The 19,255-nt window shown below is 39.2% G+C and overlaps 1 protein-coding gene across 8 annotated transcripts in view; it reads right to left on the reverse strand.

Annotated features, from left to right (window-relative positions):
* Ccar1 (cell division cycle and apoptosis regulator 1) overlaps positions 1–19,255 on the reverse strand; it is a 43,435-nt gene that overhangs the window by 20,784 nt on the left and 3,396 nt on the right. For 6 of the 8 annotated variants that reach the window (XM_034524004.2, XM_034524003.2, XM_076916788.1 and 3 more), the window contains exons 3-10: positions 15,480–15,643; positions 14,602–14,646; positions 13,674–13,706; positions 11,002–11,195; positions 8,065–8,179; positions 7,744–7,936; positions 3,534–3,663; positions 2,683–2,844 (exon numbers count right to left, since the gene is read on the reverse strand). In XM_034524004.2, coding sequence (XP_034379895.1) covers positions 2,683–2,844; positions 3,534–3,663; positions 7,744–7,936; positions 8,065–8,179; positions 11,002–11,195; positions 13,674–13,706; positions 14,602–14,646; positions 15,480–15,643 — 1,036 coding nt within the window. The remainder of the gene's footprint in view (positions 1–2,682; positions 2,845–3,533; positions 3,664–7,743; positions 7,937–8,064; positions 8,180–11,001; positions 11,196–13,673; positions 13,707–14,601; positions 14,647–15,479; positions 15,644–19,255) is intronic. The other 2 variants (XM_076916791.1, XM_076916792.1) reach the window with 2 other exon arrangements.

Below are 19,255 nucleotides of genomic sequence, written 5' to 3' on the forward strand. Positions count from 1 at the left end.
GTATACAAAGAAATAATAACAGGCACTAAGAATTCGAATGCCTTTCTCACATTTATACTATACAGAAAAATACAATTTTATTACATGGTAAGACCCTAGATTAAACATTTTTAAATTTAAAAATTCCCATGAGTCGGGTGTGATGGCATGAGAATCCAAGCACTCCAGAGACAGAAGCAGGCAACAGTCTTTGAATTCAAGGCAAATTCATGTGAAAGCAAAATACAAATTATCTCTTGATTCTCTTTAACTTCAACACTCCAATATGAAGATTGACATCTACACCACATCTATGCCCTCTGCAAATAGGGACAAGTTTCTTGCTGTTTATATCTAACAATAGCGGTTTAAAAATGTGTATGTATATTATGTCTGTATGTGTTGTGCTCTGGGATGAACACAGTACCCAAGGAGGTCAAAGAGGGGGTCAGATCCCCTGAAACTGAATAGTTGTAGTGGTTTGAATGAGAAAAGCTCCTATTGGCACATAGATCTGAATGCTTGGACTGCAGCTAGTGGGGCTGTTTGGAAAGGATTAGAAGGTGTGGTCCTGTTGGAGGAGATGTGTCACTGGAGGTGGGCTTGGAGGTTCCAAAGGCACATGATATTTCCAGTTAACTCTATCTCTACCATGTCCTTGTAGATAAGCCACTTCTACAGAGCCATGCCTGCCTGGCTGCCGGCTGCCATGATAATCATGGATCTACTTCCCTCTGGAATTCTAAGCCCCAAATTAAATGCATTCCTTATAAGTTGCCTTGGCCATGATGTCTCTTTACTGCAGTAAAAAAAATAATAATTAAAAGCCAGTGGTGGTGCCATACGCCCAGGTGGCTGAGACAGGCAGATCTGAGTATGAGGCCAGCCTGGTCTACAGAGCAAGTTCCAGGACAGCCAGAGCTACACAGAGAAACCCTGTCTTAAAAAACCAAAGACCACCACCATCACTTCCCTACCATTTACTGCCACTGGTCAAATACCACTGCCCGTAAGACTCCACTGCAAGAATAACAGAAATGTGTAAACTATACCACAAAGTTTTTTTCGATTTGAGATTTAGGTTTTTGTACATCTCTGTAAGTCTTGTCTATCTATGTGCACCATGTATGTGCACATAGGACATAATAGACAAGACACAGGACAAGAAAGGGCACAGGGTTCCTGAAGCAGGATATGAGAACCTCAATGTGGTAGCTGTGGGTGCTGGGAACTGGAGGAGCAGCCAGTGCTTTAAACCACCGAGCCATCTCTCTAGTCCTCTTCACCGTTATTTTAAAAACTGTTATGTACAAAAATTTTCCAACACTAAAATTAACAAGTTATATCTTCCCCCAAAGGAGTACCATCTATAACTAAACAGTGCTTAACTACACACAATTTCCCTTCACACAATCTTATAATCACATCAATGTAAGGAAGTTGTGAGTTCTACAATTACAGATGAAGAGCTTTAAAACTTATTTGTAATTGGTTCATTTGATGTTCTGGAAATTTATATAAAGATGATTAAATAAAATTTGGAAAAGTCCAACTTGGAAAGAGCTAGGCAGCTATTCTATCAGCAAATTTCCAGAGAAAAACACTAAATTGTAACTACAGAATAAAGAAGGTTTCTCCATGTAGCAGTATTTTGAAAGCCGGGAAAGTGTTTTTGGTTCCTTTCAGGTTTCTCTGAAATATTCAAACTACATACTTAAAACGTAAGACTAAATGAAGATAAAATACACTAATATATACATTTTATATGGCTTAGAAAATGTGGCCTGTGTAGATTTACTGCTGTTAGATTATGTGTTTCTATACAGTCAGTTATACAGAAATAATTTTTTGTGTATGTCTCAAATTTTGAAATATATTTTTAACCTAATGTTAAAAAATAAAACCCCAGTTACAGGCTTTTTTTTCTAAATTAACATAGCTATCCAGTTATACTATTAATATTAAAAAACAAAAACCTCACTAATATAACCAAAGAATACTTGTTGATTGACCAAAACTATATAACGTAACATTACAAGATAAAGTTTTCTGTTAAGTAGCAAATCTAGTTTTTTGTTTTGTTTTGTTTTGCTTTGTTTTTCGAGACAGGGTTTCTCTGTGTAGCCCTGGCTGTCCTGGAGCTCACTCTGTAGACCAGGCTGGCCTTGAACTCACAAACCCACCTGCCTCTGCCTCCCAAGTGCTGGGATTAAAGGTGTGCACCACCACAGCTAATCTTGAAACAAGTATTGCTGCTTCAATATACAATTAGGAAATTCAAAGTTATCAGTAAATCCTGATTCTAAATGACTCTAACTTTAAACAACACTTTCATTATAAAGGATGGTTATCTAGAAGCTTGTTTGTTTACTGGGTAGTGGGTTTTGGTACTGATATTGAACCTAGAGCCTCCATGTTAGGCAAGCACTCTTGTCCAAGCTCTATCCTAAACCAATAGATGCTTCTTTTAAGTAGCTGTTACCCTAAATGTGTACTCAAAAAAACAATCTCCTTATGAGAACAAAATTCCAAACTGCATTTCTGCCCTCAGGATAAACAGCACCAAGTGCTATTAAATAACTTTACAAGGGAAAAATTGCACTTATATTCTATACCAAACTATACAAGATTCTAACACCACAAAAAAAAATTCTAGCACTAATAATGAATTATAAAACACACAATCATAGAAGAAAAACTTACCAGTCTAAAGAAAACTTTGAAAACTGCACTGTGTACCGTGGAACAACACGCCGGACTCTCCGAGGCGATCGTTCTCGTTCTCTCCGAGGTGACCTCTCCCGGGAACGCTTCCTCTGAGGTGATCTTTCTCTGGATCTCCTTCTTTCTCTGTCCCTTTCACGACTTAAAGCAAGGATTTTTTAAAAATTACTCTGGGGCCATCAGGATGGTTCAGCAGGTACAGGCGCTGCTACCAAGGGTTAGAACCCCGAGTTTCATTCCCAGAACACACGAAGTGGAAGGAGAGAACGGACTCCTCCAATTTTACACCATGACATGGATACAGACACACATTAAGTGAGTCAATATTTGCTAATATTTGTTGTTACTATAAAATGGTTCTTGCCAGGCATTGTAGTAAACATCTTTAATCACAGCATTCGGAAGCAGAGGCAAGTACATCTAGTACAGATTAAGGCCACCCAAAGCTATGTAGTTAGACACAGGAAAGTAAATAGTTCTTTTAATTTTTTTCTTTATTTTTGACAGGCTTTGTTTTATAGATAGATAGATAGATAGATAGATAGACCGACCGACCGACCGACCGACCGACCAGGCTGTCTCAAGACAACTTCTAATTTATTTTTTATTTTATGTATCTGAGTGTTTTGTCTGTATGTGTGTCTGTACACCTCATGCATGCCTAAGAAAGGCAGAAGAGAAGAGAGCATCAGAAGACCCAGAACTAATGTTACAGATGGTCATCTGCCACCATATGGGTGCTAGGAAGCAAACCTGGGTCCACGAAGGACCAGACAGTGCTCTTACCTCTAAGCTGTTTATCCAGCCCACCAAATTAACTTCAAACATACCTTCGGTCATCTTTTCTATTAGGTACTTGATCCCCTCTGTCGTTTCTTCCTGAAAATCTAGATGGTGGATCTAATCTCCGTGCAGGTTGTGGCTGTGACACTATTCGGACAGGAGGCTGCAATAAACCAGCTTCAAAAAATGCAAAAGAAAATACGAGAAAATTTGTTAAACTAAGCTCAAAAAACATTACACAACTAAGTAAGATAAATATGAACAAGCAAGTCGGCTTCACCAAAATTGTTTTTTTTTCCCCCAAATTAACAAAATACAGTTATTTTTTTTAAGAAGAAAAGTATTGTTTGGTGACTTCTTCCTGGTAATAAAAAATAAAATTTTCATTTTAAAATAGTATATTTTCCCACAAGACAATAAAAATGAACCTATTTGGTACAATGGAAGCAAAATAGATATAAATCTGTGTTAAAAAGTACAATGTAGCTAGGCAGTGGTGGCACATGCCTTTAATCCCAGCACTTGGAAGGCAGAGGCAGGTGGGTTTGTGAGTTGAAGGCCAACCTGGTTTACAGAGTGAGTTCCAGGACAGCCAGGGCTACACAGAGAAACCCTGTCCCAAGAAACCAAAATAAATAAATAGATAGATAAGTAAATTTAAAAGTACAATGTATAACAAAGTTCTTCTTTGCCAGTTTGATGGCTCATGCCTTCAAAGGCAAACATAGGTACATCTCTGTAAATTCAAATCCAGCCTGATCTATATAAGTTACAGGAGAGCCAGGGCTCCAAGGTGAGATTCTGTCTCAAAACAAAACAAAACAAAAAAAGCCAACCAAACAGTAGAATTCTAATGAAATTCTCTTAAAAACACACTACCTCTGGCTGCTCAGTCTAGAACCATCAATAATGACTGTAATCAATCAGAGGAAAGAAGGAGACCAAAAGCACAGATTTTTCTTTTACCTTTTTTAAAAAATAGCTTATTGGTCTTGTGTCATAACTAGTGTGTGTGTGTGTGTGTGTGTGTGTGTGTGTATGTGTGTGTGTGTGTACAGGTGCCCATGGAGGCCAGAAAAGGGCATGTAAGATCCCTATGGAACCAGCATATAAATGCTAGGAACCAAGACTAGGTTCTCTGCAAGAACAACTGCTTTGAACCGCTGAATCACCGTTCTAGCCCTGTTTTGTTTAGATGAGGTCTTACTATCACTATGTAGACCAGGCTAGCCTCTGCTTCCTGAGTGCAGGGATTAAATATGTACACTACCACCCAGCTTCTACTTTCTTTTTAGTATCAGTGGCACCCCAGGAACATATAGGAAGATACAGCCAAGTTTTAACCTCATCACTCTTCTGGGGTAGCTTGTATAAGGAGGAAGTACAGGAAGAGCTGAGCATACAGTTCAGTGGTAGAGGGGTGTCCAGTATCCATACGGCCTTTGTGCGGGTACTACCCTTCTCTACTCTACCCTCCACACCGCTAAACCCAGCAGCAGCAGTACAAAAATCAACTGAGTATAAAACGATCAACACCCTAAAACCCAAGAGGCCACTATGATAAGAAAAAAGAACAAGGAATAAGAATCACTGCCAACACTGGATGCCAACCCTGGAGAAGACTCTAACACAGAACTTTTATTCTGAAATTAGTAACAAAAAATCTATAGTCAAAATTAGCAATAGGTATTCGTTGACAGAGAAAATGTACATAATTTTTTTAAATAGAATAGAACCATTTAAAAGAAGTTGGCAAGCATGTTTTTCAAATAACCAAGTCACAGATACTCAAGAGAGGTAGGGGAGAAAGAGAAAGAAGGAGAGAGATTAAAATGTACACTCTTATTTTTAGCTTAAGCTAACTATGGGCTCAAATTCAAGGTCTATAATTTGCCAACACCAGATGTATTCATCAATCAATATATAAATCAATGAATACTATGGAATTAAGATAGTCAGGAGACTATTAAAATACCATTGTGGTATTATTCATTTACATAAGAAAATAGGATTCAGTTAAACCAGAAATATCTGTGGCTACTGATACCTGCAAATAATCAAATCCAGTATCAGTAACAATGGGAAAATGAAAGCTAAAATAACTCAGCATAAATTACAATGCACTAGTTATAACCAATTCTTACCAAAGTATTCAGACTTGACCCTCAATTTCTAAGACAAAGAAACAAAGTAAAAATAACACAAGGAATCAAAACAAATCCAAAACAAGAACATATAGGTAATAAATCCAAAATAAATAAATATAAACATAGAAAATCAGGTGTGGCTATAATCTGAGAAGTAGAGGCAGAAGGATCTAGAATTCAAATTTATGCTTGGCTATAGAGTGAATTCAAGGCAAGCCCGGGCCATATGAAACCCTATCTCAAGGTAAACATCAAAACCCATAGGGCATCATAGGGCAAGTGAGGTAACTCAGCAAGTGGGTGGCCATACAAGCCTCAGTTCTATACCTAGAACCTTAAAAAATGTAGGAGAAAAATACAAACTCTTTTGCAAAGTTATCCTCTGACCTCTACACATGCTGTATTGGCACACATGTCTACAATACAGGGGGAGCTGGACAGATTGATAAGAACACTGACTGCTCCTCCAGAGATCCTGAGTTCAATTCCCAGCAAGCACACAGTGGCTCATCACCATCTATAAAGGGGTCTGATGCTCTCTTCCGGCATTCAGGAGCACATACAAAGCACTCATGCATTTTTTTCAAACTTAATTAACTAAAATAAATAATAACCAGGGTGCTGGGGAGATGGCTTAGCAGTTAGGAGGACCACGGGCTTCCAGGACTCAATTTCAATTCCTAGCACTCATTTGGGGGCTCACATCTGTAACTCCAGCTCTAGGATATCCAATACCTTCTCTGGCCTCCAAGGGCTCTGGTTATGCATATGGTGCACAGACATAAAATAAATAAATCAATGAACTTCTATATGACCCACTTATAGCACTCTCTATATACACCCAAGTTTACAGACTATTCCCAAGGCACAGGAAATAATGCTCACCAACAAACATGTAAAAACGCAGCATGTATGAGTGTATATATCCATAATCTAATTTTATACAACCATAAGAGAAAAATAAAATCATCATATGAAATAAAACTGATTCAATCATAATGGCATAGAAAATGTGCAAACATTCAAAATGACAAATATTGTATGACTTTTCTCATATGCAGTTCAATTTAAATGTGCGTGTGTGTATTTATATTGTATATAACAAGAGTATAAAGAGACTGAGAGGAGAAAGGGGGACTCTAGTGAAGATCGGACAATGCAAAACATGCAGTAGGACATTGGAAAAGGGGACAGGGCTGGGCAGTGGTGGCACACACCTTTAATCCCAGCACTTGGGAGGCAGAGGCAGGCGGATTTCTGAGTTTGAGGCCAGCCTGGTCTACAGAGTGAGTTCCAGGACAGCCAGGGCTACACAGAGAAACCCTGTCTCGGGGAGAAAGAAAAAGAAAAAAGAAAAAGAAAAAAAAAAAAAAAAAAAAAGAAAGAAAGAAAGAAAGAAAAGGGGACAAGAAGAAAAAGAATCATCTAGCGGTTGGAGGAGAGTCGAGAGAGGGCAGTTGGAAGAACATGAGAATAGTGTATGACATTTATGTTGGGGCCGTGATGACGTTCCTTGTCATGTGTATTTACTGCAATCATTAGAAAGCAAAAATAAAAAAGTTCTCTGTTGCACTGGTTAGCTTTATTGTCAACTTGAAGCAAACTATCACCATCTTGGAAGAGGGAACTGCAGCTAAGAACTGTCTCCAGCAGACTGTCCTGAAGGCAAGGCTGAGGTATGTTCTTGACTAATGACTGATGTGGCAGGGAGCAGCCCCCGGGTTGATGCCATAGTTGGGTAGGTGGTGCTGGGCACTGGAAGAGAACAACGAGCAACTGTGGAGAACAAGTCAGTAAGCAGCATTCCTCCAGGCTCTGCTCCAACTCCTGCTTCAGATGCTGCCCTGACAGCCCTCAATGATGGAATATAAACTGTAAACCAAGGAAAAGTAACCCTTTCCTCCTCAAGTTGGTTTTAGATAGTGTTTTATCACAGCTAGAAGGCAAAAATTCAGGAGTAGAAAATGTTCTGGTTCATGATGCTTGAGCCTCCTTTCATGTTTCCTTAAGTCCATGATACCTTTGTAATTAGAAGCAGGTTCTATGTTAGCAGTTTACACATGTACACATTCAGAGGAAACAAGAGGCGAAGATACATTACATTTAATACCTTTCTGCTGTGGCTGCTGTAATAAGGGCTGTGGCTGCGTCTGCAATAGTGGTGTAATAGAAGCAGCTGAGATCTGGGCCTGCAGTAACGACTGGGGTTGGGGCTGTGCCTGAACACCAAAGGTTGTCTGGGGCACAATCGGCTGGATAACAGCAGTAGGAGTCTTCAGCAAAGGTTGGGTTTGGGACTGATTCTAAAAACAAACCAAAACAAACAAACAAATAAACAAACAAATGAACAATGTCTTTAAAAAGACATTGCACTGTAAAACAGAAAAGCCAAGTATCAGTGTCTGCAGTAACACTCTCAGTAACCATGTACCTGATTTGGTAGTGTCTGAATTCTTTGTGCGTTCCATTTAAAGGGCATATTAGGATTGTAAGTTGCTTCAACCAATACTCTATCACCAACTTGGGGGCTTTTCCCTTTAACAGCACTGGAAAAAAAAGTTCATACAGAAATAAGATTCTTCCAAATTGATTTATATATAAACAGATCTTCCCACACAAAAAGATTTATACACTCATTTCTTTGTTTTGTCTCTTTTCCTTTGGAAACAGCGTCACTCTATGGAGCCTTGGCATGCCTACAACTAACTATGTACATCAGTCTGGCCTGACAGAGATCTGACCGAGTCAGCTTTTCAAAGACTAACTACAGTGAGTTTTAAAATATATTAAACCAACTAAATTGGAGTCTGGATGTATAGTCATGTTTGCTTATTTATCTTTAAAAGATGTTTTTACTTAGTTGTTTGTGTATAAATATTTTGCCTGTATATAAATATACAGACCACATTTGTGCCAGGGCCCTTGGAGATCAGAAGGGGGGTCTGATCCCTGGCACTAGAATTACACATGATTGGGAACCATAGTACAGATGATGGGAGCTAGATATGGGTCTTCTATAAGAATAACTTTAAACTGCTGAACCATCTCTGCAGCTTCTAAAGATCTATTTTTAGTTATCTGTTATGGATCTATTATGGATGCTTACATGAATTGGTACCCTAGAAATCAGAGGTATCAAATCCCCCTGAAGCTAGAGTTACAGGTAGCTGTAACCCGCCTGACCTGGACGCTGGGAACAGAACAACAGTCCTTTGCAGGAGCTTGAAGTGCCCTTAACTGAAAAACCATCTCTCTAAAAACCCTCCTAGACTCATTTTTAAGCTGAATATACTTCCCCTACTGCTTCATGTAAAGAAGGATTCAAGTACAGGAACAATTTGACTTGTATTTTCTCAATGCTCCTCTATGTACAAAACTGTCTTGCTGTAATATCATAAGATTTTTAGAGAGAAAATGGAAAAAAGGTGGCCAAACAATAAACAAGTAGTTTTCCCTAAGATAGTACTTACTTCTTTAGTTCAATAAAATTACCTAAAGTAAGAGGGTTAAGTGGGCACAGCCTTATACTGTGCAAGCATATGGACCTCAGTTACGTCACCAGAATCCACTTAAGCTGAGCATGGTTCCACATCCACATGCCTGTAAGCTCAGTGTTGGAAAGAGGAGTGCTAGTGAGGTCACTGGGTTCTGGTGGCCACTAGTCTAGCTCCAGGTTCAGTGATAAAGCCTGTTTCAAAAGCAGGGCTGAGTGGGAGTGGTGACACAAGTCTTTAATCTCAACACTCAGGATTAAAAGAGAAACAAGCAGAGAGAGAGAGAGACAAACAGATCTCTTCTATGAATTCCCTCTGATCTCTTCTACAAATTCAAGTCCAGTCTGATGTCTGGTCAACATATAGAGTTCCAAAACACCAAGGCTACAAAGTGAAACCCTGTCTCCAAAAATAAAGGGACCCACAGGACATCCCAATGTCTTCCTGTCAAAACTCCTCCAATAACTCCCTTGTGTACACATGAATAAATAATCTAAAAAAAAAAAAAAAAAAAAAAAAAAATTCCTATTTACTGCAACCACTACCATTAAAACTAGGAAGATAATAGACACTTTATAAAAAAAACACTAAGAACACTAAATTTTGTTTCAATTGAAAAAATTGAAACAATTGAAAAAAAATTGAAAATTGTTTGTCAGACAGGGTGGTCCACACTTTTAATTCTAGCATCCAGGAGGCAAAGGCAGATGAGTATCTATTGAGTTCAAGGCCAGCCTGGTCCACATAGCATGTTTTAGGTCAGCCAAGGCTACACGGTAAAACCCTGTATCAAAAAAGGCAAAAAGCAAGTAACTAAAAACAACAAACACTTTTAATCTCAGCACTCAGGAGGCAAAAGCAGATGGATTTCTTTCTGTTCACTGCGAGCCTGGTCTATACAATAAATTCCAAGTCAGCTAGGGCTACACAATGAGATCCTCTCTCAAAACAACCACCACCACCTTAATGTTTAGAAGCAGGGAGAGGATTCATTGTAAAGTATACCAAGTAAAGTGCTTGCTACACAAGCATGAGGAGCTGAGTCTGGATCCCAAGAACCTACATACACTCTGGGCACAGTGGCACAAACCTGTAACCACAGGATTGGGAGGACAGTGACAGATCCCAGGGAACTGAAGGACAGCCAGACTATCAGAGATGGTGAATTCCATGTTAAATGGGAGATCTTGTCATAAAATAAATATACGATGGAGAAAAATAAAGAAGGAAGAACAAGCCAACCTCTGGCCCGCATATACAAATGCTTAAGTGAGTATACCTTTCCTCCAAAGGATGCATGTGCATATACAAATAAACACACATAAAACTTAAAAATTTTATTAGTCAGTAATAAATATGTAAAAATTAACTTAGATTTCGAAAGGCTAATTCAACCTCCATTGTATTTTGTTTGTTTGTTTGTTTTGAGGCAAAGGTCATTCTATAGCTCAACTGCTCAGAACTATGTAATCAGGCTAGCCTTGAAATCAGAGGCCTGCCTCTGCCATTCAAGTCCTGGGATTAATCTACCTCAATCTCTAATTTTATTCTAAGCCTAACTTGACTTTTACTAGAGCTGTCACCTAATCGACAAAACATTTATAAAGAATTAAAAAGAAATTGGCACTTATTACCAAACATGAGGACTGAGCCTCATCTCTCAAACACATGACAAGAGAGAACCAACTCCCACCTTTAACTTCCCAAAGTATGTAAACCCCACACTCCCAAACACACATACATATACTACTGCAAGTACAAACATACAAGCATACTGATTTAAAAATGAAATTATGAACTATAATTTTTGCTATGATTAAGAAAATGTTACTACTACGTGTGTATCATCAATCAACATCTAATGAAGTTTTTACCCAAGCTGAAAGAATACATCTTCATCCACAAATCCAAATGTATCATGTAGCTTTGTAACCACTCCTGTGAAAACACGCTGCTTCTGAGGTTGAGTTTGCTGCTGACTGGACCTTGGTGTTGGATATGATACAGTAATCTGTGCTGCAGGCTGAGGAGTAGACAGGCTAAGGCTTGTGGGCAATGCCACAGCTGGCTATCAAACAAAGCAACAGTACATTAAGACTTGCAAATGACCATAACTTCAGGTATTGTACTAGTAAATGGCCCAAAACAAACGGGAAATTCCCCCAAACAAACGGAAAACAAACAAACAAGCAACTAGGGAAGTTGCGAATTGTTTCTAACTGCAGTGCTGGAGCGGGAGCAGGGGCTACTCCTCTTGGATCAGTACAGTCTAGCCTGCGCTCATGTCCTATCTCAAGAAAACAAAGTAAGACAGAAGAGGTACCAAAGGGACACCTGAGGTTGTCGCCTGTCCTCTCAAACATGTATCGTGTTTCTGCACACAATCTCAGACCTGGAGCAGGCTCATGCCCATAATCCCAGCATATAGGAAGCTGAGGCAAGAGGCTCGATTGACACATGTTTAAGGAAGGGAAAATAATGTGATATCCTAACTCAAAAGACCAATCAACTACACAATGTTTCTGGTAGCGGCTCAGCAAAGCCCTAAATACAGTAAAACAATGAGAACTTTTAAAATTTGACCAAAGTTACTGTCTCAGGAAAATTTAATTTCCTAAGGTGCCAATGCTCTCTATCGGTCTGGGAGACCCTGGTTCTAATTCTAAGAAAAGAAACTTTTTTTTTTTTTTTTTTTTTTTTGAGACAGGGTTTCTCTGCATAGCCCTGGCTGTCCTAGAACTCACTCTGTAGACCAGGCTGGCCTAGAACTCAGAAATCCGCCTGCCTCTGCCTCCCAAGTGCTGGAGATTAAAGGCATGTGCCACCACTGCCCAGATAGGAAAGAAGCTTCTATAGCTTTCCAACTTGGAAAGTTTTGTCAGGAACTGAAAATATGAGTCAGAGATGTGGCTCAAGAGTTCAAGCCCTTGGAACCAACAGGAGAAAATCGACCCCTGCAAATTATCCTCTGATCTTGACATGCATCCAAACATACATCACCACATACTTAAGAAGTAAATAACTTTAATTTTTAAAATGAAAATAAGTATTTGTCAAATTATGTTCTTATTCTGTGGTGTGTGTTCAAATGTGTGTCAGTCCTGATAATCAATTCTAGGGCCTCAAACACACTAAATGAGCAGAGTCAATTTTGCTTTATAAAATAGGAACTTCCTCTGTAACCCAAATTGCTATCTAATCTGGGATCCCTTGCCTGTTGCTGGGACTGTAGGTGTATAGCTTGGCCCAATTTTAATTCTTTATTTAAGGAAGAAAATTTCTCAATTGAAATGTTCTTGGTGGGTTTTTATTTGTTTGTTTTAGAGAGGGTATTGCTTTGTAGCTCGGGCTGCCTGAAACTTACTATATAGACTGGGTCAGCCTTGAAGTTAGAAATCAACCTGTCTCTGCCTCCCTAATGCTGGGATGAAGTACATTATGAGATCTTTATTTTTTATTAATGTGTATGAGTGTGTGTCTATATGTACACATGTGCCCAATGTAATCAAAAAAGGCTAACCGAGTACCTGGAGTTAGAGCTAGTTACAGGCAGCTAGCTGTGAGACACGGGCACTAGAAGCGGACATGGTCAGTCCTCTGGAACAGCACCCAGTTCCTCTTAATTGCATGCTGAGCTATCTCTCTAGCCCCATAGTCTTTAAAGAAAACAAAAAGTTTAACAGGGACTGGGGGACTAACTTAGCTGCTAGAGTGCTTGCCAAACATAGGTGATCGGAGAAAACGGTATGTTGTATATGTATTACATGCACTCAAGTGTGATGGAGACAGAATAAGACATGAAATGCCTTTCTATGTGTCCTCTAGTTAACTGACACAGATTTCCAGACCTTTATAAGCGAAACATAATGGAACATGGCTATAGTCCCAGCACCAGAGAACTTGAAGCAGGAAAACAAGAAATGCAAGGTCATTTTTGGCGACACAGCCAATTGAGGCCAGCCTAGGGATTTAAGAGATCTCAAGAAAACAAAAGCAAAGTAGAAGATTCATAACTTAAAACTGTATAAAGAATTAAAAGGTAAAATGCTTCTATTTTATCTGACCAGTTTCAGACACCTGGTTTCCTACTGAAAAAGCTACCTCCTATTGATTGTTAGTTTTATCTATATCTGTGTGTGTGTATATATTTTATTCCTTCCTTTAAAATAAACGGAAGCAACCTGGAGGTAGTTGTGCATGCCTTTGATCCCAGCACTGAGGAGGCAGAGGCAGGCAGATCAATGAGTTCAAGCTAGCCTGGTTTACAGAGGAAGTTGAGGATAGCCAGGGAGACACAGAGAAACACTGTTTTGAAAAACCATAAATAAATAAATAAATAAATAAATAAATGAATGAATAAATAATAGGAAGCCTGTAATACACAATATACTATCCATAACACAACTTTACAACAGTACAACAGTACACTTACCATTTTTAGTCAACAATAAATATTGCATGTTATTACACAAATCCAACAAACCTTATTGAAAAACAACAGAAATAACTCAGATGCTCAAAAGAAATAAATTCACATCAAACTAACCTGTGTTAAAATGGTCTGCTGCGGTTGCTGTAACTGAAAGTAAAAAAAAACAAAAAAACAAAACAAAACAAAAAACCAAAAACAAAAAAAAAAAAAACAAAGTCAATCAGTATGTGTATTTCAGAGATGATTTTTAGAGGTATTCTTGTTTTGTCTATTTTATCTTTAAAAATGTACCTCTATTATTTTATCTTATGTATATGGGTGTTTTGCCTGGGATGTATAACTGCAACAAGCGCATGCCTTGTGATGGCAGAGGCCAAAAGAGGGCATCAAATCCCTGGGAATTGGAGTTATAGGTGTTTGTGAACCACCAGAGATGAGTATTGGGAATCCAACTCGAACTAAAGTTACACTTGTGAGCCACCATAAGGGTGCTGAGAATTGAACTCAGATCCTCCGAGGACAAGCAAGTGCTCATAAACACTGAGCTATGTCTCCATACCCCTGATCTTGGTTTTACATACTAGTCTATTTAGTAAAACAATGTGAAAGCAACACATAACTAATAAGACTTACCTACAACTATTTCAAAATACACACCTGATATTTCTAAGTAACTCATTCAATAACTAAGTATTAAGATACATTTAATAAAAATAAAGAAGCTGGAGCCATTGTAATAGTACGTATCTTTATTCCCAGCATCTGCCTGGTCAGCAGAAGAGGCCCAGGCCATGGCTACACAGTGACTGTCTCAAAACAATTATATTAAGTTAAAATTTAAAAAGCTGATTTGTCTGGGGGGTGAAGAAAACAGTATATTATGTTTGGTGTGGAGTTAGCTGTTACCTACCCCACCCAAAGAATTAAAAACTACATTTTAAGGTAGCTAGAAAAAAGGAATTTAAACAGTGTATCACTTTAATGTGGAGGAAGTGGGGAATGGTTGTTTTTAAGACAACTTTTAACAAAAACTTATACAAACCTGCTGTTGAACACTATACAAGGCCTGCTGAGGTTGTGAATATTGCTAAAAAAGATAATTAAAGGAAAGACAAGGTTAAGCTTATTCGTTCTGGAAGCCATGCACATATAGATAAAAACTACACTGAAATTCTCTGAACCAGTTACACTGCATCTAAATTAACATAATAAGCCACTGCCGTTGGGATAAGGTATATACGTCCTATTGAAGATTCTGCCAGGTGGTGGTGGCACACACCTTTAATCCCAGTGCTCAAGAGGCAGAAGCAGTATATTTCTGTGAGTTGAGGCCAGCCTGGTCTACAATTCCAGGACAGCCAGAACCACATAGTAAGACCTTATCTCAAAATTAACCCAAAACCAAACAAACAAGAATTTAAGATTTCTCACGATAAAAGTATACTTTGTAAAAAGCATAGAAACTTTCTGTTTTAATTCATTTTGTCTTCAGATAGATTCCTGCTATGTATTGCAGTTAGGCCTCAAATTCAATATCCTCCTCCTCGCCTTTCCCAAGTGCTGAGATCAAGCAAAGCCCCCAGGCTGTCTTGGAACTCCGTTTGTAGACCAGGCTGGCAACAAACTTATGGAGACCCTCCTACCTTTGCCAGCAGAGTGCTGATATTAAAGGCATGTCCTACAACAACCAGTTTTTTTTTTAAATCTACAATTTTTCACTGTTTAAAATAAAGAGGTAGCAGACAATACTAGTAAACATTTGGGATGCTAAGTAGGAGAATTATACGTTCAAGACCAACATAAACAATACTGACAATCTGTCTCGAAAACAAAAGAATGAACAGACGAGAGAACAAAGCGGATAGCAACTCTAGGTACAGACTATAATTTCATCACCTCATACATCACTTTAAAACTCACCTGCTGTAATACAGCTGCAGCTTGTTGCTGCAGTGCTGCAGTTTGTGTTAACTGATAGTTTGCTGGAGTCTGTGTGGTAAGGCCGGCTGCCGCCAACGCAGTCTGCTGGGTATAAATGGTAGGAGATGCTCCCAGAAGTGATGGCTGCTGAACACCCAGTGCAGCTACAATGAGATTAAAAGAGAGAAGACTGACAAAGTAATCTCCCAGGATTTCCCATAACAAATATATATATATAAAAAAAAAAACTGGCTCCACTAACATACACTTCAATAACATAACAAACTTTACCTAGACCCAGAGTTTAATCAAAAGTACTTTTCAGAGTTGGATGTGGTGGCATATACCTTTAATCCCAATACTAGAAGGCAGCCGGATTCTGTGAGTCTGAATCCACCTTGGTCTATGTATCAAGTTCCAGGACGGCTAGGACTACATAGAAAGACCTTGTCTCAAAAAATAAAAAAAAAATTCTTTTCAACCAGGCATGGTGTGGTGGTTTGAATATGCTTGGCCCATGGGAAGTGGCACTAGGAAGAGGTGTGAGCTTGTTGGAGGAAGTGTGTCACTGTGGGGATGGGCTATGAGGTCCTATAGTCAGGCTCCACCAAGCGTTGAAAGAGTCTCCTTTTGGCTGCTTTGGGAAGAACTTTTGGCTCCTCCAGCACCATGTCAGCCTGCCTGCTGTCATGCTTCCCTCCATGATGATAGTTTCAGATACTAAATGAATCTCTGAAACTGTAAGACAGCCCCTATTAAATGTTTGCTTTTATAAGAGTTACCTTTGTTATGGTGTCTCTTCACAGCAATGAAACTCTAATACACATGGCTGTAATTAAGGAGGTGTAGGCTGGAGGACCAAGAGTTTAATTTAAGGGCGGCCAAAGCTAACAAGATCCAGGCCAGACCAGGCCAGATCAGACTCTCTCAAAAAGGAAATCACTGGTTCAATAGAGCAATTGCTTGGTAAGTAGAAGGCTGATTTTCAACATTGTAAATGGAAAAAGTGACTGTTTATCTACAAGCAAATGAGAAAGAGCAGGTGCAGGGAGGAAGCGATTGGAACAACTTCCCCCTGGGAAGTGTTCCGGGCACCTCTTCTGATCCACAGACACCAGACACGACAAGCACCCCTCCCCTTCCATGTGTGCGTGTGCACACACAGAAGCAGGTAGCACTCACACATCTGCTGTTCTTCCAGAAAGGCCAGTGTTGGGTTCACAAGACTCATATTCGCAGGTCACAGCTGTCTATAACTACTCCAGCTCTATGGGAACTGACACCCTCTTCTGGCCTTTACAGTCATGCACATATGTGGGAGGCATTCACTAACACTGATATATACACACAAATAAAAAGAAATCTCAAGGAAAACAACAACAACAACAAAAAAAAAAAAAACAAAAAACCAAACCAGGGTGCAGTAGTACATACCTAGAATCCCAGCCCTTGAGAAATAGAGTGAAAGGCAATTCTTGGCTAGAAAAGTAGTAGGATAATCTAGACTATTTAAGAAAGATACACGTGGGCCCGGCAGTGGTGGCGCACGCCTTTAATCCCAGCACTTGGGAGGCAGAGGCAGGCGGATTTCTGAGTTTGAGGCCAGCCCAGTCTACCGAGTGAGTTCCAGGACAGCCAGGGCTACCCAGAGAAACCCTGATTTGAAAAAAACCAACCCCCTCCCCCCCCCCAAAAAAGAAAGACAGACAGACAGACAGACATGCAAAAAGGCAAAAACCTCTGATCTCAGCACTTGGGCGTCAGAGGAAGATGGATTTCTGAGTCCAAGCTCAAGCTCAGTCTACTCTACATAGTAAACTGCAAGACAAGACTATATAGTGTGGCACTAAATGAATAAATAAATCATCAGTCTCATAGGCTGGTAAGTTGGGTGAGCAGTAAAGGTGCTTGCTCTGTCAGGGCTCTTCCTGTGCTATTCTGTATTAAGAATCTGTGGTTCTGGTCAGCGGGGGCTAAAGGATAGACTGTGATTAAGAAAAGATCAGAACCAGTAACTGAAACCTTTGTTTTGCAACAACTCTCAATAATTGTCACATGGGGCTGAAGAATCAACAATATGCCAGGGCTGGGAGCACATATTCAGAGGCAAGTGGATCTCTAGTCTGAAGCTAATAAGTTCCAAGACAGTCACAGATATACTGAAAAACTCTGTACACATATGAAGACAAAACATTCTCTCATATATATATATATAACATAAGTGACATATATTTTTATGATATATGTATCATAAATGCAACAACTCTCAATAATTGTCACATGGGGCTGAAGAATCAACAATATGCCAGGGCTGGGAGCACATATTCAGAGGCAAGTGGATCTCTAGTCTGAAGCTAATAAGTTCCAAGACAGTCACAGATATACTGAAAAACTCTGTACACATATGAAGACAAAACATTCTCTCATATATATATATATATATATATATATATATATATATAACATAAGTGACATATATTTTTATGATATATGTATCATAAATGAAATCTTAATAGTTTGGAATGTGGGCTGGCACATGCCTTTAATCTCAGCACTGGGAAGACAGAGGCAGGCAGATCTCTGGCAGCCTGGTCTACAGAGCTAGTTCTAAGACAGCTCAGGCCACACAGAGAAACCATGTCTTGGAAAAAATATTTTGAAATGTGTTTTATAGTGAGATATTGATATTAATAGGATATCCTGAAGATAAGCAAGAAAGGAAAAGTTATAACTGAATTATAATGTGTCTGCTGGCTAGTTTTATTACAATTTGACACAAGTTAAGTTCTCTGGAGAGGGAGCCTCAATTTAGAAAATGCTACCGTAAGAGTGGACTGCAGGCAAGCCTGTAGAGCATTTTCTTAATTAGCGATTGTTGGGGAAGGGCTTGGCCAACTGTGGGTAGAGCCACCCCTGGGCTCTTTAAGAAAGCAAACTGAGCAAGCCATGTGGAATAAGCCAGTAAGTAAGCAGCACTCCTTTGTGGCCTCTGCATCAACTTCTGCCTCCATGTTCCTGCCCGGTTTGAGTTCCTGTCCTGACTTCCTTTAAAGATGAACATGGATATGGAAGTGTAAGCCCCAATAATCCTTCCCTCCCAAGTCGCTCTTGGTCTGTGTTTCATCATAGCAATGGTAACCCTAATTAGAACAATGTGTTGTGCTTCGAGTTGACCAGGTTGATTACTCTGGCATTTTCCCCTTGTCAACTTGACTAGAGAGGGAGCTACAATTGAGAAAATTCCTCCATGACAGGCCTACAGTCAAACCTGTGGGACATTAGGTTTCTAACTTGAGTCCCTGCCTTGACTTCTCTGACCTGAGAGTTGTAAGATGAAAGAAACCCCACCCCAAGTTGTGTTGTCTTTTGGTTATAGTCTTTATCAAAGCAATAGAAATTCTACGAGGAAAACCACCTGGTGAATAGGCACATGTGAACCCTGGAATCTACACGGTGCAAGTGTAGAAACAACTGCTGCAAACTATGGTTGACCCTGCAGATGCGCACACACAAAACATATGCACAAAAATACATAAAGGTTTCAAAACAAACAAAAAACTTATGAAACTGAAAATTCTATCATGTAAAAAGCCCTGAACAAAAAATAAAAAGCAAAAACAAAACAAAAATCCCACCATAAGTAAGAAATAACTTTTTACTTATTTATTTTTGAATTTATGCCTCTGGAAAATTGCAGTAATTTTTTTTTTTTTTTTTACTTTACTTTGAAACTGTAAGTGTTCCTTTGATGCTCACAGATTTTTTTCCCCTTAGAC

The sequence above is a fragment of the Arvicanthis niloticus genome, chromosome 20 (assembly GCF_011762505.2).
Source record: "Arvicanthis niloticus isolate mArvNil1 chromosome 20, mArvNil1.pat.X, whole genome shotgun sequence".
Classification (NCBI taxonomy): Eukaryota; Metazoa; Chordata; class Mammalia; order Rodentia; family Muridae; genus Arvicanthis; species Arvicanthis niloticus.